Source organism: Dermacentor silvarum, chromosome 9 (genome assembly GCF_013339745.2).
Source record: "Dermacentor silvarum isolate Dsil-2018 chromosome 9, BIME_Dsil_1.4, whole genome shotgun sequence".
Taxonomy (NCBI): domain Eukaryota; kingdom Metazoa; phylum Arthropoda; class Arachnida; order Ixodida; family Ixodidae; genus Dermacentor; species Dermacentor silvarum.
This window is the reverse complement of record NC_051162.1, coordinates 98,796,011-98,820,366: the sequence shown is the minus strand read 5'-3', so window position 1 is coordinate 98,820,366 and position 24,356 is coordinate 98,796,011. Positions and strand designations below refer to the sequence as shown.

The following is a 24,356-nucleotide window of genomic DNA, read 5'->3' as shown; positions in this document are numbered from 1 at the left end:
AGGGTGCGACGGTGCCTTGCATGTCACGTGCGTACCATCTCATCGAGACGTAACAGATTTTTACAGCGTGTGCTCGGCAGTAGCTGTCTACCAATACTGAAAGAAAAAAAATTATTGCACTGAAAGCAAATGCAAGCAAGGAGTGAGTGAGTCCGGCAATTTCTTGGAATTTTCCTGAGAAGAGAGCAGCCACATTAGGAAAATGCACCATGACGTCATCATGACATCATAGGCACCCTGGTTGGGAGCAAAACTTTATAAAATTCAGTGTTCGGCCTTCATGATTACTGCAAGAACGTATTTTCTTTTTCTGATTGTGGGATTCTGGAGTTCTCAACCAATAAGCGATCTGCTAGTTTAAGCCAATTCCTTCTTAAACAATGACAGTGATGGGCTACGGTCGAAATATGAGTGAATATAGGCCACCTTCTAATACTCACTCTTTTTTTGTAAGGTGTCATAGCAGACAAGTAGGCAAGCAACGTTTTTCGATGGTGTGGCTTACGCTGACACACATTTATTTATTCACGTTGCCTCACAGACTCCAGCATCGGAGCATTATGTGAGAGGGGGGGGGGGGGCGATTACATAGATAGGGGTAATGTCAGGAGCATAAGTAATATGACCATGCAAAACAAAGCTTATTGACTGTCAGTACCCATCACTGAAAAGTAAACATAACATTATACAATAGTTAATACCGCATTAGTACTTAGAAAAAATGGCCGTTACTTCGGCCCTAAAACTAGCTGGATCACGGATCTTCACGATGTGCTCAGGAAGACCATTCCAGTGAATGATAGCCTGCGGCAAAGCCGATGAATTAAATGCAACGGTTCTACCAGAAATGCGTTGGAAGCTTAAAGGGTTGTTTAAACGACGTGACGTGTGGTAAGCTTGTGCAAGAGGCAGCGTTGAATGATTGACGCTATAGACTACCTTGTGTAATAGACAGATTAGGGCGATTATTCTCCTTGATTGCAATGTAGAAAGGGAGAGCGACGATTTATTGTTTGTTACGTTTGAGTGACGGTTGTAGTTCCTGGAAATGAAACGTGCGGTACGATTTTGAACCAATTCGAGGGAATTAATTAAATAAGCCTGATGAGGTGACCAAATGGGTGATGCGTACTCGAGTTGCGGACGAACAAATGTTTGATATGCGAGCATACGTGTAGTGGCAGGAGTTCCATGGAGATTACGTTTTAGATATCCTAATGTGCGCGATGCTTTGGCTGTTACTTTCTGTATGTGGGTGGACCAACAGAGGTTACTCGTGAAATGAACACCTAGGTATTTATATGAAAGCGCGCGGGACACTAAAGTATTATTCAGTAAGTAATTGGAAGAAGAGACTGATTTTTTCCGGCTGAATGTCATGAGCTTGCATTTCTCGGTGTTAATTAAGTGACATTTGCCATGATGTGCACCAAGCGGTTATGTGGTCGTGGTCACTTTGAAGTGCTAGGTGATCTGAAGATGAAAGAATTTTGCGAAAAATGATGCAGTCATCTGCGAACAAACGAATGGTTGATGTAATGTTAGATGGCAAGTCATTAATGTAAATGAGGAACAGCAACGGGCTCAGGACAAATGAGACGCATATCATATGAGACGGGCCCACATGAGACGCATACCATATGATTTATTCGACACCCCCTACTTGGCCATAATGAATGTTTATAAATTGGGGAGGTATTTTTTTCAAAATAGGACAACTTATAGCCAGCACAAATGTCATGAGTTCTTAGCCGTAGCCGCAGCCCAACTTGGTTATGAACTCTTCTGCTCCCAGTTTGTGACGACTGCAAGATGGACTACCCGGGAGACTGTCCCGTCCATGGACCCCTAACGCCAGTGAAGGACACTCCGGTAAGTGAAGCGCCCTGATGTTAGTATAATCTTTTTGCTTATCACGAGAGTTGGGCGTCTGTGTGTTCATACTCACGGTGTCTTCTTCCTCGACGCGTGAACCACTGTCGCTAATGAATTTCACGGGAGTTTCAAGGCGAGTGCCAGAGAAAGACGCACGCTGAACAAATAAAATTTTGGTCGGTGTATTTTGGTCTATTTTGTCGTCTTTCATCCCGACCCGACGGGCTTTCGTCGAACTCTCGTCTGCAAGGCGAGTGCCATGCTGGGTATACGCTCATACCCACTTTTATACCCGTGGATAGAAGGGGACATAGCAGCTTTGGTTTTGAACTTCCCGTATGGAACAGACGGCTTTCAACCACGAAGCCACGGCTGCGGTAAAGGCACGTAATGTTTGAGGGAGGATACTTCATATATTTTCATTCTTCACTCAACCTGACAATCTGACGCATCATTGTTCCTCGCTCCATGCTGCTGCATTGAACGAGTTGGGCGCCTGAAATTTTTTTTTAGATTACTTTAGAATTCCTCAAGACTGCAAGAAAGCGCATAACAGCTTTTTAGGAGTGCTGAAGAGATATGAAGGCTGCAAGCATATGTGATGAGCTCCGTCAGCTCGCGCGGTTGTTTGGTGGAACTGTAACTGCTTCAGTAATGACATGTGCTCTAGTTTTTGTACTTTCCAACACAACTCAATCATCTCGACAAGGAATATCTCATAGTACAACCAGAGTCGTGATACAACCTAACATGTTTCCCTTGCCACCAAGGCCTTCCTGGCAATGTCGCCGTTCTGAACGGGGTTATGGAAGTTGGTGCAAGTGACGTACGATGCGGACATTGCACATACTGCGAAGCAGTTTATCAACGGTTACCCTTCGTGGTGGCTTAGCGGCTATGGTGTTTTGTAGCTAAGCACCAGGTCGCGGGATCAAATCCCGGCCGCGCAGGCCGCATTTCGATGGGAGCGAAATGCAAAAAACGCCTGTGCTCCGTGCATTGAGGGCCCGTTAAAGATCCCCAGGTGGTCAAAATTAGTCCGGACTCCCCCACTACGGCGTGCCTCATAATCAGATCGTGGTTTTGGCACGTAAAACCCCAGAATACAATTCAGTATATCAACGGTGGACCATTTATATACAACCACCGACACCAATCAAGTGTATGTGCTGTATGTTCTGTATGTGCCTTACAGGTGACACCAATCACGTGTAAGGTCCCGGGCGCGGTTGTAGATACACCAGAAATTTCCTTTTAGAAACGGGGTGCACATGATGTGCATACCTGCGACAAGACCATTCCGTTCCATGCATGATCATGACATGTTTAGGAACATGTGCCTGGACATCATGTGCACCCCGTAAAACTCACGGGATACAAATTTTAATGCGAAAGCATTATGTGGCTCATGAGCCGGAAACTCCGGCGTTGGCGTGACCACGCATACGATAATCCAAAAAGGCTACGAACCCTCAACCACTGGTGGGAGTCCAACCCATGGACTTTAGTTTTAATTAAGGCGAAGGTAATTAAGGTAGAGTTAATTAATGAATTAGAACCCACGACCTTTTTTTTTGGGGGGGGGGGGGGAGGAGTCGCATCCCTCGAACTTTGGTGGGAGTAGAACCCACGACCTTGCATCGTGCGCACCTTTTAAGGAACACCGTGGGTCACGTGACGTCGCGGCGCTTCTGCTGACGTGGCAGCTCGAGTCACGTGACTCCGCCAGTGGCGCCACTGGACGTCGCCGCGCTTCTGCAGACGTGGCCGCAATGCTATCCCATTGATCCACGTAGGGATAACCAAGTGCTCCTTGAATTTCTTTTGCTTTCACTGCACCGAATAGGCCTTATAACTATACCTACATGAGAGGCAACGTCGCGGTTGTTTGCAGCGACTGTGGAAACGCCTGCCGGCGTAGTGTGCATAATTTCGAGGACAAGGTCGCCTTAGTTGATTTCAGATGTGGTAGACGCATCTGGGATCTGGTTATCTTGTAACCACTTCCAGAAGAAAGAAATGAAAAAAAAAACGACCCTTCTGTATCTACATAGCATGGTAGCGAGTTTCAATATGCATCAAAATATAGGACTTAACATGACTACAACTTCTATAACGGAGAATCAGTCGTAGAGTAGGTAATGTTAGCAGTACGAGCGTGATTAGCGCCATTAGATTCGTAAATAACCACATTCTATTTTACCCCTGTAAAGGGTGCACCACCGAAGATATAGAGATGCTGAGGAAAAGCCACCTTACAGAATACTTTTGTAAAATGGGGCAAGTTTGCTTGGAATGAGTATGGGCTCGCGCGAGGCAATGGTGTCAGGAAGGCGGCTTCTCCGGTACCCACGTGAAACGAGAATTAGTTGATAAGTAGGTAAAATTAACAGTACGGGTGCAATCAGCGCCATTTCGTTCGAAAATTACCACACTGCACCGTAGATTGCCCTATCTCCGAGATCGGCGCACCTGGCCTCATGAGCAATATATATATATATATATATATATATATATATATATATATATATAAAGACAAGAAAGGGTCAACCTCGTGCCGTCGCAAAGACAAGCTAGTAGTAATTCCACATCAAATACAATAAGAATAAGACATGAAATGAGTGAATAATGCGCATGAAACTGAGATTATAATGTAATCGACCATTCAGTCATCGAATCATAGGAACCGCCTTGTACACCCGGCCACAAAAGTTTACGGACCACGGGATCTAAGAAAACCTTCAATTACCGAGCAGCCTGTACGAGTAGCCAGTACAACTGTATACGGCAGTGTTAGCATATTCTAGGGAGGCCTGAAATGCAAATACCAGGCTGCGTTGTGATGCGGCGGAGATATTCAGCTTTTTCTCAGATTTCATGGTCGGTAATATTTTGTGGCCGGCTGCCCGTCCAACTTGTCATCTTTAGCACTCACACTTAGTAAGCCTTTATTTTTTGTACCTGCTGGCACTGTACTTTTGTCGAAGCAGCTTGATGTGAGTTCACTGGCGAAGTCATGCACACAAACATTTGGTGTATTCCTGTTTCACTGACGAAGTACAAGGGTATCGCAAAAGCTACCGTTTGTTTTGCTAATGTGCGTTTCGTACGGTCACCTGTGAAGGTCAGGTTTCTAGAAGAACTACATTTTTGTTCTCGTCACTGCAGGTCATTACTAATCATTCCGTGCTTGGTGGGTAACTATTGCGCCTCGATTGTGCGACGTTTAATGTTTTACACGCTACAAGTGCCTCAATTGTGGAGCTGCACCGCTATATCTCGTCGCAAATATGTCGCGAAAGAAGTAGTTGGAAACGCTACCTGAATGACGCTTGTCAAGGCTATGGCCGGGATCTGCCGGCTCAATCGGCACTGCGAAGCAGAAGCGACTAAACGCTGCCAGAAAGCAGCTGTGCCCAGACGATAGACTATTTGTATATAGTATAGGCACGACCTAGAAAATATTTGCTATGTATATCTATTGCAGGTTCCTCTGGGTGACCCCCAGCGCGCAAATAAGACCGTGCCCGATGGGTTGTCTGTGCGCCGTTCAACCATCAAAGGCGCTCAGTACGGCGTGTTCACCTTGAAGCGGCTGCCGAAGAGGCTGTGCTTTGGGCCGTACGAGGGAGTCAAGGTGGACAGCAGCGCAGCAAACGGCTACACTTGGCAGGTGCGTGTTATGTGTGATCCCGCGTGTCAGCGTATCGCGCAAATCACAGGCACCCGATAGATACTAGTGCAACGAGTGTAATGATAAACTGTTGACTCTATGTATAACTCAACAAGACGGAAGGAAGGAACTGGACATGCAGTGACGTGTCTCGTCCCTTCGTGCTGTGTCTTGTGCAGCGCCGTCAGCTGACAGTTGATCAGAGCTAGAGTTAGACCACTCGTGCGTTGTGGCCCGTTCCAGATCCGTCAGAACGGCCGAGTGTTCCTGGTGGACGGTCGCCCCCTGGACCGTTCCAACTGGATGCGCTACGTTAACTGTGCTCCAGAGCAAAGTCAGCAGAACCTGGCGGCGTTCGTGCGCCAGGGAGCCGTATACTACAGAACGTGCAAAGTGGTGAACGCCGCAGAGGAGCTGTTCGTGTGGTACGGTGACGATTTCGCCAAGCAGCTGGGTCTCATCGGCAAGGCAGGGGCACAAGACCAAGGTGCGTCGTCGTTCGTTTCTATACCGGCTGTTTTATTTAACTTGAACTGAGCCTTTACGGAAACTTGTTCTTTTAAGGCAAATGAAATCAACGACATTGTGGTCTTAGTGTTCTTGCGAATTTTTTTTTTTCAAGGAGGTTTCTTGAGGTTTTTTGAAGCGCTATTTTTAGCTACTTCGCTAAGTTAAAGAAGGCAAGATTTAAAATATGCATTTTAGGGCACAAGCTTAATTGGTAAAGTTTCAGAGAAGCTAACGTAGTATCCAACGAAGTATTTCCTAAGACCTAGGCCGGGATAATGCAACGGAAAACTATGTTGTCCGCGCGTGCGTTCCTTGTTGGCGCAATTAGCTCTCGTCTGCGTTCTAACTACGCCTCGGTAATCGCTATAAAGAAAGTAGCGCATAACAATAGAATAAATTCGAATGAAAAAACGTTGGCGGTAGTGAATTTCGAGCCTATATACGACCTCGCGCCAAGCGTGCACGCTCTGAAGCCGAGTGTCTTATAACCCACTGAGCTAAGCCAGTGCATCCTGGATAGCACGCCTTTGCACTCTGCTTTTATGACATCATGCTACTTGGACCGAAATTTCCATTGCCAAGACCGGCGTGACGAAAGCGATGACGTCGAAATCGCTGCGGCTTACTCGGGATTGTCCCCATGAGACTCCATAGCATTCGGGCGAGGTAGCATGACGTCACGGATCGAAGTGCACCGGCCTTGTGCTGCCTAGGAGACGTTGGCCGAGCGTCTCAACGCGCTCGCTTGCCCGCGAGGAGTTCATAACTCGACCGCTCAGCGGCGTTCAATTGGATATGAATGCATTCGCATTGACAACTCGTAAGAAGTGCTCATGTGTCCTCGCATTTTTTTTACCTTCTTAAGAGAACTTTTCTAAAAAAGAAATGAACAAAAAATGTACATAAATTAAGAAATGTACCTCGGTTATCGGGATTCACGATGTTTGTTTCTTCGTTTGTCTGTCTTAAGCGGCCGAGGTGGACGTCGCTGCTGCACCTGAGGTCTTCTCCTGTGAGGAATGTGACGATCAGTTCACCGTGAAGGAGTTGCTGGACAACCACCGGCGACGCAAGCACATGCAAAGGCCCCAAGGAAAGCACCAATGCGTCCACTGCCCCTACTCCAGCAACAAGAGGTGAGCGAAGATGTGGCAGGCACTTGATAGACTAATAATAATAATAGTAATAATAATAATAATAATAATAATAATAATAATAATAATAATAATAATAATAATAATCAATCATGCTTATTTAACGTGCCCAGGAACAACCCTAAGGTCTGAGTGCTAATAATAATAATAATAATAATAATCATAATAATAATAATAATAATAATAATAATAATAATAATAATAATATTATGTACACAAAAAAAAGGGGGGGTATGTTGCTGTGTTTCTTGTTGGGTGTTATTCGCTGGCTGATGAGAAATAAGTATTCCTTTATTTTGACTACCGTATGTTTCAAATGCACAAATGTCAAACATGCTTGTGGTGTAGGCATACTTCCTCAAGTATTCTGGCATATAAAAGCATAGAAAGACGCTTACGGGTGGAAATAGTCCGGAAGTGCGGGCAACGTTCAACAGTCGTTGTTGTCTACAAGGGAGCGATGTTGGAAACTATGCGCACAGATATGGAACAATGGTGACATTATGGCTTGAACATGAACATTATAGTGCTTCAGAAAACTACCTGCGATATTCGAGCATGCACAAGCTTTCAGAGAGTTCCATAAATCGTCAATTTCAATTTTTTTCTGTGCAATTTAGCACTGCAGTGTCATATCTTTAGTATGAAAACTGGTTCCTTTGCCTATTAGTTTAGCCGTCGTGATACTTTAACTTCTAATAAAACCCAGAAAACATGTTTTGTTCGCCCTAAACAAAAGTAACAAATTTTAAACATGGCAGTTTACAAGTTCGCACGGTATGCCTTAACATTTTGTAGCTTTCATACACAAAACAGGCATGAAATTTCTGTTGCACGTTATCAGACACAACGTTATCTGTTCATTTAGATGCAGGAAGTTTCGTGGGAGCCGACTAGGCGATCGTACAGAGGATATATTTCCAAGTTCGCACCTGAATAGACAAATCGAAGCGTAGCCCATACACTCTACGCACGCTAACTCTTAAAAACTTCTTATTGCTATTTTCATTTATTTATATAGCTAAGCGGCGCTCATCACACACACAAAAAAAAAGAAACAGCAAGATCCTCGCAAGTTAGGTGGTTCTGATTCTTTTTCGTAAGCTCTCCAGATAACATCAGTGCTATGAAAATTTACAGAAGCAAGCACACAGCTTGAGCAATGTAGACGTCACACGTACATGATTTACGGTGACACACAGTACCGCAGATATATTGTTGACTCTGTAAATTTTACTCCAAATAATGCGCACTTTTGGCATTAGAATAATTTTAAACGCTTATTTATGCGCACGTAAAAGTTTGCATTTTCCTAAACGGTATGCGATGTATTCCGAGTGCACTTGAAATAGCATTCCTGCGTATTACTATTTTCTACCTTCGCGAATAGAGACAGCTTAATGCATACGAAAGAAAAGGCTCGGTAGAAATTCGTCGTCTGTATAGCACCTCCAAAATATCATTTCATAATTTTTCTCGTTTTTATTATTTTTAACCCTGAGCACCGGTTGAAATTTGTTTAAATTATGTCACCTTAAAGCGCCACATCGGATGTGGTGCAAATGTGGCAGGATAAGTCTACTGCCAGCATCAAAATGCAGCTCTGTTCACTTTCGTTTTTTCATCCCCACCTTCGCAGGCACGATGTCGCCAGGCACGAGATGATACATACGGGCGAGCGGCCGTTTGTGTGCCACGTCTGCGACAGAGGATTCAACCAGCGAAGAACACCTCAACAGCCACCTGCTTGTGCACACGAAGGAGAAGCCGTACGAGTGCCAAGACTGCGGCCAGCGATTCACACAGGCGGCACACTTGGCGACTCACCGGAGGGCGCAGCACTCGGGCGACCGCGCTCGACGGCACGCGTGCCCCGAGTGCAGAAAAGAGTTCACGCGGAGGTCTCATCTCACAACACACCTGCTGACCCACACGGGGGAGAAGCCGCACGCCTGCTCGGAGTGCGGGGAGAGATTCACTCAGCGCAGCGCTGCCAGGAAGCACGAACAGGTCGTCCACCGCCGCCATTACCCGCTTCACTGCCCGCACTGCGGCAAGGGGCTTCAGACCATAACAAAACTGAGAAGCCACGTGCGCGCTCGTCACAACGACGAATACGACGACGACCAGTAGTAGGACGGCAGAAGACATTGCGCGAAACAAGTAACGCGCGGTACGAAAGTGAAGTAATATAACTTGGGGGGGGGGGGGGGGGGGACTTTCGGCAGTTTTATGTAAATATAACTATTGCGAACATCCTTAAAGAGAAGGATTTTTCTCAAGCTCAGAGAAAAACTGTTCCCAGCTCCCCTTCTTTCATTTTTGTAAAGTGCGAAGCTACATGGAAGCACTTTAAAAATTTCGCAATAAAATAAATAAGTCAAAGCCTTGCAGTGTGTGAAAGAAATCGCACCAGTGGACCACCACTGGTGAGGGGTTTTTTTTTTTTTCTTTAGCCTTCCCTTCCGAGAAATCCCGTGAAGGGTTTCCTCGAAGCTCCGAGCTGTACTCTTGCGTAGAGGACAACTTCTCTCTTCCGAACCCGCAGCTCTGCAAGTTGGCTGGCCTGCTAAGCTCCACAGCCACCAAGAATTCTCGTTCGCAGTGCCAGTCCTGTTCTGTACTATTGAAATGGAATGGGAATTCCAACCGGTGCCTCGCCGTGGGTTTCTTCGATGGAGCAAACTGATATGAAGAATATATCTACGCGGATGTTTACGCAATCCGGCGTGAATGCGACGTAATATCGTGTATAGAGGATGGACTGACACGCGAAGTGGCATAAGTACTTTAAGCACGAGTTCGCGAATAACTCGAAATCTGACTGCACAAAGAAATCGCGAATTACATTCGAATAAAGACAGAGAGCGAACTCTGTGCTTGTATGCATACGGTTAAGGTATACACACAATGGGACATCTTAACCTTACCGTCGGCCATAAAGGCAGATATTCAGTGGCGCTGTTTCACAAATGAGCGTGACGCCGTTGGAAGGTCTGCGCCTATTCTTACGTTGAGCTTCCACATTCCGACGCCGTCCAGCCGCGAAAATGTCCAACCTCGCAGCGTACAACTCGATCTTTCTTCTCACGATTCATCTTAGAACGAGCTCTAAAATCCGTGCCTTAGACGAAATTGCAGTGCCGCAGTGCTTGGGAAAACTAAAAGTTTGTATTCAATTGAATTCGGGTGACTGCAATGTACATGCGTTTGCCAAACGGATGACGGATTGGGAGAAAATTCTGCAAGCAGGTGAGCGCACTGCTTTTAAGTAATATATTTACGTTTTTTTTTTTTTTGCATCTTGTAAATCTGTTTTTATATGCCCTAAACACGGGGAGGAGGAAAGGGGGGAGAGGGGGTATGTTAAGTACGCCCAACGATGCTTTGTGATGGTTATATATAGTAACGTTTATGCAGCCCTATTTCTTTTTCTTTTTTTTCTTTTTTTTTCTTTTTTTTTTTGTGGGTGGAAATGTTGAAACAAGGTCTGTCTCGTCTTGTGTAAGTTTTCTTTATACTGCGCACACACCCACACTCATCGCGTGCGAGCATCTGTCTAGCTCCACATAAATGCTCCGTCATTGATAAAAAAAAAGAAAAAGAAATACTGCTGGTCTTAGCAAGTCTTAGTTGTCCATGTCAGGTGCTGTCCTCCACCCTCGTTTTTTTTTTTAGGGGGGAGTTGAAGGCTGAGGGAGTGTATTGTAATGTGTAAAATGCGCTTGTGGTGAAGTGCAGCCGACGCCCGATGTGTTAGAAGATGACGACGAAGACGAGCGGTTTTCCTCGGCCTGAACGCGCGCGAGGGCGCAGTAACAAAACACAACTGAAACAGCACTTATCGACCAATGACAAGAAAGCACGCTGGCGTTAGATGACGAAAGAAGAGGAGAAGGGCAGAGAGCGGAAGGACAGGCGGTGGTGACACGTCGATAAGTTAGTCATCATCAGCCTATACTTCTGTCCACTGCAGGGCGAAGGCCTCTCCCTGCGATCTCCAAATACACCCGTCTTGCGCTAGCTGATTCCAACTTTCGCCTGCAAATTTCCTAACTTCATCACCCCACCTAGTTTTCTGCCGTCCTCGACTGAGCTTCCCTTCTCTTGGTATCCATTCTGTAACTCTAATGGTCCACCGGTTATCCATGCTACGCATTACATGGCCTGCCAGTCTAGGTCAATTCCCGCATTTTGTTAAATTATAATTATTTTTCGTACCGTTATATTGAACTACCAGGTTCTTGGCCAATCCCACCAGAGTGCGTATGTGCCACTAACATCTAGGCTCTACATCCACGTCGATTGTGACTCGGAGTAGTCAAGGCAGCTGGGATTCAGAGTTCCGTGTCAAAGACTCCTGGGACACATGGCATGCGAGGCATCTAACGCGTCGGCGAGGTCATCACCGACGGCGACGTGGCTTTCACCTGGAGCTGCCGGCACTCGTCCCCTCGTTGGCAGAGACCCCGCAGATACCATACATATGCATGGTTGAGGAGGTGCAAAAACGGCGAGCTCTTGGAACCCATACCAGCAGAGTTGGTAGCTCGCCGTGAGGTCTGGTTATGGAAACCACTGAATTTCTCACTATAATATAGTGAGAAAAGAAAATGCGGCCAGCTTGACACTAGCGTTGCCAAGTCTCAAGAAACAGCGGAGCTGGGCGACGTCCCTTAGCAACTAGTTGATGTAGGCTTAACGTGGCTTATCTTGGCTTTTATTGCGATAGCAATTATATGGACACTCAAAAGCAGATTTCTGCCGTCGCCGTCGCCGTGAGGTTCCGTATGACGTCAATGGAGATGAAATCGTCGCCGCGCGCCGAACGCTGTATGTGCGAGTGAAAGGGCGCGAGGGGCACGCGCTTTCACGGGGAGTGAACGCACGGCGGAGAACAAACGCGCGTTCTGCGCCGTGCTTACTTAAGGGCTGCAGAAGTAGGCGTCTCTTTCCTCCTTTACAATCACCATATATGTAGAGCAAACGCGCCTTCTTCCGATGCGCGAGAGGCCGTGGGGGAGGGGGGGGAGGGAAGGGAGGTGACGTTGAGCTGCGGCACCAAGTGCCTATTTATATCAGAGGCTCCGGCAACAGTCACCAACGTCGCACGCATTTTGAGCGAACGCGGGCAAAACGCCACGGATGCCACGGATGCCACGGACACGGATGCCACGGACGTCGATGCTTACGCCAAAGCCGACGTCGTGCATGCTCGTGTAGATGAGTGTAGTGCCGGGAAAAGCCTATAACTACGTATGCTATGCACTTGACTCGCTGGGCTGTAGCCAATCAGAGCAGACAGAGCATCGCCTTCTGCATCAGCAGACAAAAAGCGCCTTACTCTGCACTTCGCCTGACTTCGCACTTACTGGCTGCCTATATGCCCTTGCCTGAAACTAAACGCCAATGTACGAGTTTCCTTATATCAATAAATCCAGAGAAACTGCAGCGAAATACAAAGCGAATGCGCAGTGCATGAAGACTTCAATGCGTATAATATAGCGCGAAGTCTGAAACAACCTGCAGCATTCGTAAGTAAGGTAATTTTATCCTCATGGAAGGTTAGCCCACCATCCTCTGTGACACATGGTGACGCCTGACTTCGCTCCCCTCCTTGCAGTGAATATTCACTATTGCTGCGGGATCAGCGCCGACAGTCGCAGACAAAATGACGCTACGCGTTTGCAATGCCAGCCTGCTTGTTCGTCACCCGCTGCCTACACTCAACGAAAACGCCGAGTAGAAAGTCATTTTCATGCTACACTGCAGCTATAAAAAAATGGCTTCGTGTATCTGGGCAGCGCTACACTTTTCTACACCAAGAAAAAAAAATGGCGACTTCTTACACTCGCGTAGCCAGTGTAAGTAAAAAAAAAATATCCCTAGTACTTTCAGTAAAGCCACACTTCCAGTCCCGGATTTACGTGCACGCAGATAGAAATGAGTGAGTGCATCTGGGTTTAATTTCGGCCTTCTGGCACTTATTACACAATGTTTCGTAAGCGGCTCTATACTAACTCGGTGCATTATTTAAGTTCCAAACTTCCTGTTGAAGCCTTTTTCGTTGTCGTACTTGTAGTAAAAGGCCTCAAGTCGTCTAATTTTGACGAAACTGGCGGCCAGATACCCATATCCCGCAAGCCCCAAACGATCTGTAGTCGCCAAAGAAAACATTGTCTTCAAAAAAGGGAAAGCTAAGTTCGTTTAGTGCGAACAAGCGAATATACAACACATACCACCAAATTTATAATTAATGTATTTCCACAGAATAAACGAAATAAGTTATTTAGACTTTATCAATCTAAACTGATTTAGTGTTTCTCTTTAGTGTCCTTTTAGGGCGGACTGATGGGCTAGTTGATAATTCATAACTTAGCTGTTGGCATTCTAACCCACTCTAAGTCTAGTGCACCCTAAGAGAACAAGCACAAAAAATTGAGGGCACCCACGAAGCACAATTTTTTTTTTCTTGGTTGCTTCACTTTTCTGTGTCAGTGTTTCTTCAAGTACGCTGCTTATAACTAGTTTTATTTCAAGGCAATAATGGGAATGTTAGCAGCAATGCACAGAAATGTTCCAAAGTGTGTTGGGTAATTAATGGATAAATGACAATTACTAAACCTTCATTTTTTGCCTGTGAAGAGGCGTTATTAACCCTTTAAGGCCCAGTGAATTTTGTAGCTCAGTGGCCAACCCCGAGTTTAAAAAAATAGGTTGCTCTTACGCTACAACTCATATTTAGCCTTTGCTCTACATATGCTGGCAAGCTGGTCGACTCAAGGAAGTGCTGCCACCTCTGAACAAAAAATAAAAGGATCGCTTGCACTGTTCCGGCCATTCGCTGAGATCCCCTCTCCTTTTCCCCGTGCAGAGTTAGGATATGTTATTTTTTATTTGGACTTTGACTATGAAGTGTTATGCTATCCCTTCGCAGTAGATTTATTTGGCGAAAAGTATTTGCGGGTACCGGAGAACTTCGCGAATCTTGATGATTCCAAATGGGATCATTAGGACGTAGCGGCCCCGACTACTCACGCGATACATTTTCGATTGACGTTACCTCACTGGCTAAATCGCGTGTTTGTTCGCGCGCAAGCGGCGTTTTCGTGCCGTACTTGGCCATGTTTTGGGCGCGTGTTACCTTATGGATCATTATCGCGTCTGGAGCATCTATTGTTGGTGGAGCCTTGCTCTGCTTTTTGCGATTTTATGCTGTTATGAGCTTATGCCATGTAGATAAACTTTTTTGGAGGAAATCCCTCCGTAAAACGGAAAGATTTTCTTTTGGAACAGATAGCGACAATCATCACATGCGAGTTTTATGGGAAAAAGAAAAGTCCCGTAGCTTGTGCTGATCCCTCGAGGTGACATTGATTCGTCCGATGAAAAAGAAGTCATCGCGCAAACTAGACAAAATAAAGAATGTACTCTTACTCCCGCATTTGGTGCGAGAAGTGTGGCGCACACCTCTGCCTCAACAAAGAATAGAATTGCTTCAAAGAGTTTCATCTAAAATAGACTTTTCACGTATTGCTTGAACTGACGCATTTCAAGTCCACCAAGTCCCACTGATTCCATTTGGAATCATTAAATAAGTTTTGATTAAAAAGTGTGAGCACAGATTTTTTAATTTTTTTACCTACCACGATCATGCACAGCTCAAATTGTAAAGACTGTAGCGAAGAGAGACGCTAGTGGGTCCAGCTCTAGTCTGCCAGACGCTAGTGGGTCCAGCGCTTTTGCTCGCAACGGCGCTCGTGCTTGAAAGCCGTCTCGTTTGACTGTCGACGCTGCGCTGCTCCGATCTCTAATAAACCCTTTACAATTGGTGGAGGTGCTGCGCCCTCAAAACCTGCAACCTGAAACTTCGATCCCGCACCGTACCGTCGACCATGCCTGAAGAAGCTTCCCATCAAGTACCTCCCCCTGCACCGGCACCGCGCTCTGGTGTGCCGCGCCACAGGGACCCTGATATCTTCACAGGCGCGGACGACACCGACGTTGAGGATTGGCTTACGACCTACGAGCGGGTAAGCGCCCACAATAAATGGGACGAAGTAGCTAAGCTCAGCAACGTGCTATTCTACCTCGCGGGTGTGGCCAGCTTATGGTACAACAACCATGAAACAGATTTTCCGACGTGGTCAGACTTCAAGACATCTTTTGTCGAGGTTTTTGGTCGCCCTGCTGTTCGTAAGCTGCGCGCCGAACAGCGTTTGCGGGAACGAGCTCAGCAAGCAGGCGAATCCTTCACAAGTTATATCGAAGACATCCTGGACTTATGCAAGAAAGTCAACGTGACCATGTCGGAGTCTGATAAGATCAGGAATGTTATGAAAGGCATAGAAGACAATGCCTGTAACATGCTCCTTGCCAAAAATCCTCGCACTGTGGCCGAGATAACTACACTGTGCCAAAGTTACGAGGAGCTACGCAGGCAGCGGTCATTGACCCGTCGCCCTACATCGCGCGACGAACACCTCGCTGGCTTGACGGCAATTTCTGATCAGTCAGCGTTGATGGCAGAAATGAAGGCTTTCGTGCGCGAGGAAATTGCACGCCAGCTCTCATTGATGGCCTTTGCACAACCACCACCAGTACAAGAGCCAACGTCAAGTTTTGAGCCCCCGCTCCGCAACACCATCGCGCACGAACTCAACCAGCTTTTGCCTGAGCGCCATCACCATGTTCCTGCGGTCGCACCTCTCCGCTACGCTGAAGTCGCCGCCAGGCCCCAACAGATCCCTCCGGCTGCACCACTCAGCTACGCGGAAGTCGTCGCCAGGCCCCACCCCTTCCCTCAAGGTGGGCCTCTCACATACGCCGACGTCTTGACTGTGCCCCGACCACAGCCCGCGATGCAACCATATCACCAGCCGCCCCGCACAACGCGTCCTCCTACATGGACGGGGCCCACCACAGCGAATCGGTGGCGTACATCTGACAACCGACTTATCTGTTTTGCGTGCGGCTACGCCGATCACGTCGCACGCTACTGTAATCGCGTGCAGTCACCTAGCGCTCCAACATTTGCGCCAAGTCGTATGGTCGGCTCTCCCCGCCCATATTACGACGACCCTTCATCGGCATCGTCACCGACGTTCCGCCCAACGCCCAATACACGCCGCTCACCTTCTCCACGCCGACGCTCGCTATCACCGATGCGGCCCCGTCCCGCAGCTCGGGAAGAGGAAAACTAATCGTCGCAGCCCACGAGGCAAGGGTTGCGACGCCGGAGAAACGCGAAAGTCCTCAGGGTAGCCCGACGAATGTGATAGACTTGTTTGTTGATGGTGTTCACACATCTGCACTCGTGGACACCGGAGCCGCCGTATCAGTTATGGACGCAAAACTTTGTCGCTTGATTCGGAAAGTCACGATGCCCCTTACTGGACTGTCCCTCCGCACAGCCGGCGCACAGCGTATTCACCCGTTAGCGGCGTGCACAGCTCGTGTTGTGATTGAGGACGTTGTATACGCCATCGAATTTGTTGTAATTTCGTCGTGCCATGACGTTATCCTTGGCTGGGATTTTCTCTCCCGCCACAATGCCGTCATTCATTGCGCACGGGCCGAACTAGAACTGTCGCCGCTCTCAGATTTGACGCTCGCCGACGATGCTTCGCTTCCGAACAAACTCCTCGTCAGACACGACACCACCGTTCCTCCTAACTCGTCAGTGGTTGTCTCTATGTACTGCAGCAGCCTCTCCGACGCCGTCGCACTACTTTCTCCGTCTGGACGCTTTTCCACTCGAAAAGGTCTCCTGCTACCTTTTGCGACGGTGAACATTACACCGGGCTCTAGTGCTATATTTATTAGTAACCCGTTCTCGTACCCTGTGTTGCTACTCCACGGAGAATGTCTGGGAAGTGTCGAAGCTATCGCAGACGTACAAATTACGGACGTTCCCGAAGACTCATACTGTGCCCCTTACAATACGCTCGGCTCGATTTCTACGTCTGGCCCATTGCCTATAGATGTGTTCGATTCTTCTGTTGCCGATGACCTTACACCGGGCCAGCGATCGCAGCTTCTGTGCCTCCTACAAGAATTTCGTGCTTCTTTCGACGTCGGGCAACCTTGCCTGGGCCGGACGTCAACTGTTACGCACCACATCGATACTGGCTCCCAATCGCCATTGCGGCAACTACCATATCGTGTATCGGCTACAGAACGTCGCGTGATTAATGAACAAGTGGCCGATATGCTCCGCCGTGAAGTGATCCGACCTTCCCACAGTCCATGGGCATCTCCCGTCATTCTTGTTACGAAGAAAGACGGTTCTGTGTGGACTATCGGCGCCTCAACAAGATCACTCGTAAGGACGTTTACCCGCTTCCGCGAATCGACGACGCTATTGACAGCTTACAAGGAGCAGAATTTTTTTCATCTCTCGATCTGCGCTCAGGGTATTGGCAAGTACCTATGGCAGATGACGATCGACCGAAGACAGCCTTTGTCACGCCTGACGGCTTGTACGAATTTAACGTCATGCCGTTTGGACTTTGTAATGCGCCAGCAACTTTTGAGCGCATGATGGATACCGTTCTGCGCGGCTTGAAATGGCACACGTGTTTGTGCTACCTTGATGACGTCGTTGTTTTTGCTCCGGACTTCTCCACGCACCTTCAACGCCTCCGGCGTGTTTTGACATGTTTGAGAAACGCCGGCCTACAACTGAATTTAAAGAAGTGCCGATTTGCAGCGCGGCAGCTGACGATACTGGGTTACGTTGTTTCCAAGGATGGAATTCTCCCCGATCCAGCCAAGCTTCGTGCCGTCGCCAAATTCCCTAAACCTACGTCCATCAAAGAACTGCGAACTTTCGTCGGTTTGTGTTCTTACTTCCGACGCTTCATTCGAAATTTCGCCGCCATAATATCACCTCTGACGAAGCTCCTTGGATGCAACGGACCCCTTCATTCGTGGTCTTCAGAGTGCGAGGAAGCGTTCGCAAATCTCCGTCGTTTGCTGACGACTCCCCCAATTTTGCGCCACTACGACCCGACGGCCCCTACAGAAGTACACACAGATGCCAGCGGTGTTGGCCTCGGCGCTGTCATTGCGCAGTGCAAAAGCCTGGCTTTCCTGAATATGTCGTGGCCTATGCCAGTCGCACTCTTACGAAAGCCGAGACCAATTACACTGTCACGGAAAAAGAATGTCTGGCGATCATCTGGGCTCTTACTAAGTTCCGGCCTTACTTGTATGGCCGCCCATTTGATGTCGTCACCGACCACCATGCACTATGTTGGCTGTCATCGTTGAAGGATCCTTCCGGTCGTCTTGCCCGCTGGGCACTTCGCCTGCAGGACTACGATATCCGCGTGCTGTACCGCAACGGACGCCAACATTCTGATGCCGACGCCCTATAACGCTCTCCCTTGCCTGACGACAATACCTGCTGCTCACTATCCCCGCTAGCTGTTTCTACAATCGACCTTATCGCTTCCGAGCAGCGCAAGGACCCGTGGATTGCAGTCAACCACTCGTACGTTACGTCGTCAGGCTCGCCATTTCGCGGTTCGCGACAACCTGCTTCACCGACGCAGTTATGCCGCAGACGGCCGCCAGTGGTTAAAACCTACCAGCGCCTTCGACAGCGCTACTACTGGCGAGGAATGTACAAGTACATTCAACAGTTCGTTCGCTCCTGCCCCGACTGCCAGCGCCGGAAATCTTCACCCCAGCTCTCGCCGGCTGGTCTGCAGCCTCTACCCTGCTCTACCCGGCCGTTCGGGCGAGTTGGAATTGATTTGTATGGGCCACTTCCCTCGACGTCGGCTGGTAACCGCTGGGCTATTGTGGCAGTAGATCACCTCACACGATACGCCGAAACCGCCGCTCTCCCAGCAGCTACAGCGCGCGATGTTGCCTCATTCCTGCTTCGCCGATTCATCCTGCGGCATGATCCACCCCAGGAATTGCTCAGTGATCGCGGACATGTCTTCCTGTCGGAAGTGGTTAAAGCCATTCTTAGCGAGTGCCACTTGATTCATCGCACAACTACGGCGTACCACCCACAAGCCAATGGCCTCACAGAACGCTTCAACCGCACGCTCGGCGACATGCTTTCAATGTACGTCGCCTCCGACCACATGAACTGGGACGTCATTCTGCCCTTCGTCACCTACGCGTACAACACCGCTACTCAGAGCACCACTGGCTTTTCGCCCTTTTAGGGGCGAAGCTCCTTATGGCGGCACCCGTTCCGTCCCCGTAGTAGTAGTAGTAGTAGTGTGTAACCAGTCTGAGAAAAATGAGAAAAACATTCCGAAGTTGTGTCCGTAGCGCGGAATCGAACCAGGGACCCCTCGCTTCCGAGCGCGCGGCGTTAGCCCACTACGCCACGAAGCGGACATGGACAAACGCACCACGATGGCTATAAATACCCAACATTAACGAAAGGCCGCGTTTCTAGTGCGTTTCTAACGCGTTTGTGCTAGCGCGTTACGGCCCGTGTAAGAAGCTGCTGTAAGACGCTGTGGCCTCTCCACCTTACCTTCAACGCGTTTCGAACGCGCTGCCCAAAGTGGTGGCAAGTCAAGTTCAAGTCGAGGAGCGTATATGAATAGGGGGGTATACTCTTTCAGCAGTCATGTGATGGCGTCGGCAAACGCGGTGCACGTTCCGGCATGTGTAAATGGCTGCGTAAGACGCTGTGGCCGCTCCCCCTTACTAGAGAGTACTGCACGTTTCTAACGCGTTTGTGCTAGCGTCCCCTTAAGCGGGAGATCCGATGATTCCCTCCGGAGCTTCGCCCACTCATCATCATTCACCTCGTGGATCTGCTGTCATTTTTTTTTCTTACTATACGGTCGGCACCCGTCGCATACCATCGACACAATATTACCTTACCGGCCGGATGCATCCGAGGGCTCACCTATTTCTGCCACAGCACGGCATGCTGAAGAATGCCGTGACCTCGGACGTGCCTTTACTTCCAACGACCAAGAGCGCCAGAAGAACACTCGCGGCGACTCCACCACCGAGGTCGCCTTGCTTCCTGGCGCGCTTGTGTGGCTCTCTGTCCCATTCACCACCCCTGGCCTCTCATCGAAACTACTCCCAAAACATGAAGGCCCTTACCGCGTCGTTGAACGCACATCTCCGGTGAATTTTGTTATCGAGCCAGTTCAACCGTCTTCGGACCAGCGCCGTCGTGGACGAGACATTGTCCACGTCGACCGCCTCAAGCCATACTACGATCCTGTCATCCTGACAAGCTGTTAGGTCGCCGGACGGCTCCCTTATCACTCCCGGGGTAATTGTAGCGAAGAGAGACGCTAGTGGGTCAAGCTCTAGTCTGCAAGACGCTAGTGGGTCCAGCGCTTTTGCTCGCAACGGCGCTCGTGCTTGAAAGCCGTCTCGTTTGACTGTCGACGCTGCGCTGCTCCCGATCTCTAATAAACCCTTTACAAGACCAATTTTTTACGTTGAACAGAATTATTTGGGCCTGAAAGGGCTAAAGGTCCGTTCGATTAGCCTGCACCACCGTGAACCAGTTCATGGTGGTTCAAGAGAAGCTCAGAAACTGTACAGCCCGATTTCTGAGGTGCAGGCACAGCACAACACTCGAACCGAATGCCAATGTGCAGATACGGTGCAGGCGTTATGTCCGACTAATGTGCACAAAGTGTGTAAGTTTGAGAGGTCCTGAACTGCAGGTATGATCGGTTTCCAAGGCGTAAATACACACCACACTTGTGTAGATACACCAGACGTGCATAAGCGGGGTTTTAACGGCGCTCACGCCCGTGCGCTGCGTCGTCTGCTGCGCTGCTGCTTTGCACCTGTACGCCTGCACAAAGGCATCAACGACAGTGGAGTGGGTGCAGCAAAATTGTGAACCAGCCTTTTGTAACCAACAGTGTGGTTCAGCGGGCGCCATTGCTGCACGCCTGAAACGAATGGAAGGGTGCCATACCTCGTCAACTGGTTCAGGTGGTGCAGGCGAATCAAACATCCCTTAAAACCCTCTCAAAATTTACCCGCTGCACTGAAAGAAGCAAAGGCGCTAGCAATTCTATATTTGCAGAGAATGGGGGGGTTCTTGCTATAAGTGGCATGTATCGAAAGCGTCACAAGTGTATTTTACGAACGATGCAGGAACTTTGCCCAATGTGATGAAAGAACTAAAGGTGTCACAAAGTTCACATTCTGAGTGAATAAGGAGCATATTATGCGTGATACGTGGGCGACATTTTGAGAGCATCAGTTAATCACAGCTTTAGCAAAATCTTTGCATAGTAGGAATGAAAAATGCAGATAACAACATTTGTGTAATAATTTCAAATATAGAACAAAATTTGTGATAACTGCATTAAACGGCAATAAACAATTTTACAAGGGCCATCACTTTATCTTGAAACATTCAGCAAATAAAACCATAATGAAGTGAAAGATTACATGCTATTAGTGCAAGCATTCAAATATCAACAATTAAGAATACCCATTCACAAAACAGTGATCTATATAGTGTGCTGAAACAGACCTACAGAACTGATTTTGGAATTAGCAGGTAAATACTTGAATGCAGTAAAGAAGCACTTATATGCAAGAAAATAATATAACATACACATATTAATAAAAAGACCTCCAAAGACTCGCATACGTATAGAACCTACAGGCAACAAAAATGTGAGTATAACAGAAAAAGTTCAGCAAAAATAGGGTGCGAGCTAGATGGTAATCCTTGAGCAGAGTTGAAATGTGAAATTGACACAAGGGACAGGGAACCAGACAGACAAACGCTAACTTCCAAGTATTTTATTAACCATTTCACTGCCGCATTTTTTTACTGCTCCTCACCCCCTGCCGGGTATTTTTCCCCCCATGTTGGTTCAGCGGAAATTTCATGCTAGTAATGCACCATGATACTCCACAGGACATGTAAAGATATTTCGTCAAAATTCATCAGCACTAATTGAATTTCTTCGACCGTCAAAGTGCGGACGCACGTGGCGTGGTGACTCGCCACGGCTGAGGTGCTCAGCCGAGACGAAGCGACGCGGGTGTAAACACATGCGCTCTACCTGTTGTCTAAAATTTTATTTACAAGTTCTATGTCTTTAGGTGACCTCTTCATAGCTGGCGGGACATGAACGCAATTTTTTTTGCATAAGTTGTCTCGGGAGTGAGATTAAAAAGCAACACGAGTATACTTGGGAGTAGCAGGGGGTGCGCGAGGGTGGTTTCACGAGTTATCTCGGTAGTGGCTGTTAAAGGTTTAAGAGACATAACAATATCAATAATAATATTATGAAAATATAAACTGAGGTTTTATGAAAAAACTAAGAAAAACAGCAAAACGAGCAAATAATGAGAAGTCTCACAACTCAGCACTACTCTGCAGCAAGTGTACTTGGGAAAGTCAACTTTTTTGCCAAAGGCGCACCGTGACCTTTACACATAAACACTGTGAACATTGAATTTTTTTCTGCTTCAACAATCTCTCGTGTGCACTGGCTAGGCGACATGAACATTACCGAGCTTTGTGAAAGTATGAAAACCACTGAAACAGCCTCTCACAATTGTGGATGCGCAGGTGAGCCTTTATTTAGTAGACTTTTTCGAGAAGCTTCGAGGGCATGAAGGGCAACGAAGTGGTTTATTGCCTGTGTGGGTGTCATTCAAAGTACTCTTTGGGGAGAAGCTTGGAGATCATGCAGGACAATGAAATCACCTCTTGCATGTGTGGATGCGCTCGTGATTCTTCAGTGTGGACTTGCGTGAGAAGCTCCGAGGGCATGAAGGGCACTGATATGGCCTCTCGCCTGTGTGGATGAACACATGACTCTTCAATGTAGACCTGTCTGAGAAACTCTGAGGGCACAAAGCACACTGAAATGGCCTCGCGCCTGTGTGGGTGCGCAGGTGTTCGTTCAGATGACTCTTTCGTGAGCAGCTATGAGGGCATGCAGGGCACTGAAATGGCCTCTCGCCTGTGTGGGTGCGCAGGTGATCCTTCAGTGTAGAATTTCGTGAGAAGCTCTGAGGGCATGAAGGGCACTGATATGGCCTCTCGCCTGTGTGGGTGCGCACATGATTCTTCAGTGTAGATTTGTCGGTGAAACGTTGAGGGCACAAAGCGCACTGAAATGGCCTCTCGCCTGTGTGGTGCGCAGGTGTCTGTTCAGATGACTCTTTCGTGAGCAGGGTATGAGGGCATGCAGGGCACTGAAATGGCCTGTCGCCTGTGTGGGTGCGCAGGTGTTGGGTCAGATGACTCTTTTGGGAGCAGCGCTGAGGGCATACCGGGCATTGAAATGGCCTCTCGCCTGTGTGGGTGCGCACATGCTGTCGTAAGTACAGACTTGTCTGAGAAGCTCTGAGGGCACGAAGGGCACTGAAATGGCCTCTCGCCTGTGTGGGCACGCAGATGTTGGTTCAGATTGCCCTTTGTGAGAAGCTCTTAGGGCATTGAAATGGCCTCTCGCATGTGTGGTGCGCACGTGATTTTTCAATGTGGACCCATCCGAAAAGCTCTGAGGACATGCAGGGCACTGAAATGGCCTCTCGCCTGTGTGGATGCGCACATGATTCTTCAGGGTTGACTTAACGGAGAAGCTCTGAGGGCATAAAGGGCATTGAAATGGCCTCTCGCCTGTGTGGGTGTCCAGGTGTCGATTCAGAGAACGCTTTCGTGAGAAGCTCTCAGGGCAGGCAGGGCACTGAAATGGTCTCTCGCCTGTGTGGATGCGCACATGGTTTTTCAGTGTGGACGTTCTTGCGAAGCTCCACGGGCATAACGGACAATGAATGGCATCTCACCTGTGTAGATGTGTGTGTTGCTTCTGATTAACCTTTTGTAAGAAGCTCTGAGGGCATAAAGGGCACTCACTGGCCTCTTGTCTGTGCGGGTTGCAGGTGCTTCTTCAGCTTGAATGTTCGCCAGAAGCTCCAAGGTCACATAGTATTCAAATGGATGCTGGCCTGTATAGAATGTGATGTGTGCTTCCGATCACGTTTATCTGTCTCATACACAGGAGTTACAGCAGGTGTTGTATCCTTGATGTGACTGCACCATCTGCAGTTGCTGGGCAGCTCGAATGTCTCACTGCTGCACAAAAAAAAAAAAATACATGTTACCTTTCACTTCAAAACAAAATGTAATTTATAAACTGCCAAATGAATGG

At 48.1% G+C, this 24,356-nt stretch overlaps 1 protein-coding gene across 1 annotated transcript in view; it reads left to right on the top strand.

Annotated features, from left to right (window-relative positions):
- LOC119463770 (histone-lysine N-methyltransferase PRDM9-like) overlaps positions 1 to 24,356 on the top strand; it is a 42,260-nt gene that overhangs the window by 4,846 nt on the left and 13,058 nt on the right. Inside the window, exons 2-4 of the mRNA XM_049656012.1 lie at positions 1,796 to 1,872; positions 5,363 to 5,548; positions 5,792 to 6,035. Coding sequence (XP_049511969.1) covers positions 1,796 to 1,872; positions 5,363 to 5,548; positions 5,792 to 6,035 — 507 coding nt within the window. The remainder of the gene's footprint in view (positions 1 to 1,795; positions 1,873 to 5,362; positions 5,549 to 5,791; positions 6,036 to 24,356) is intronic.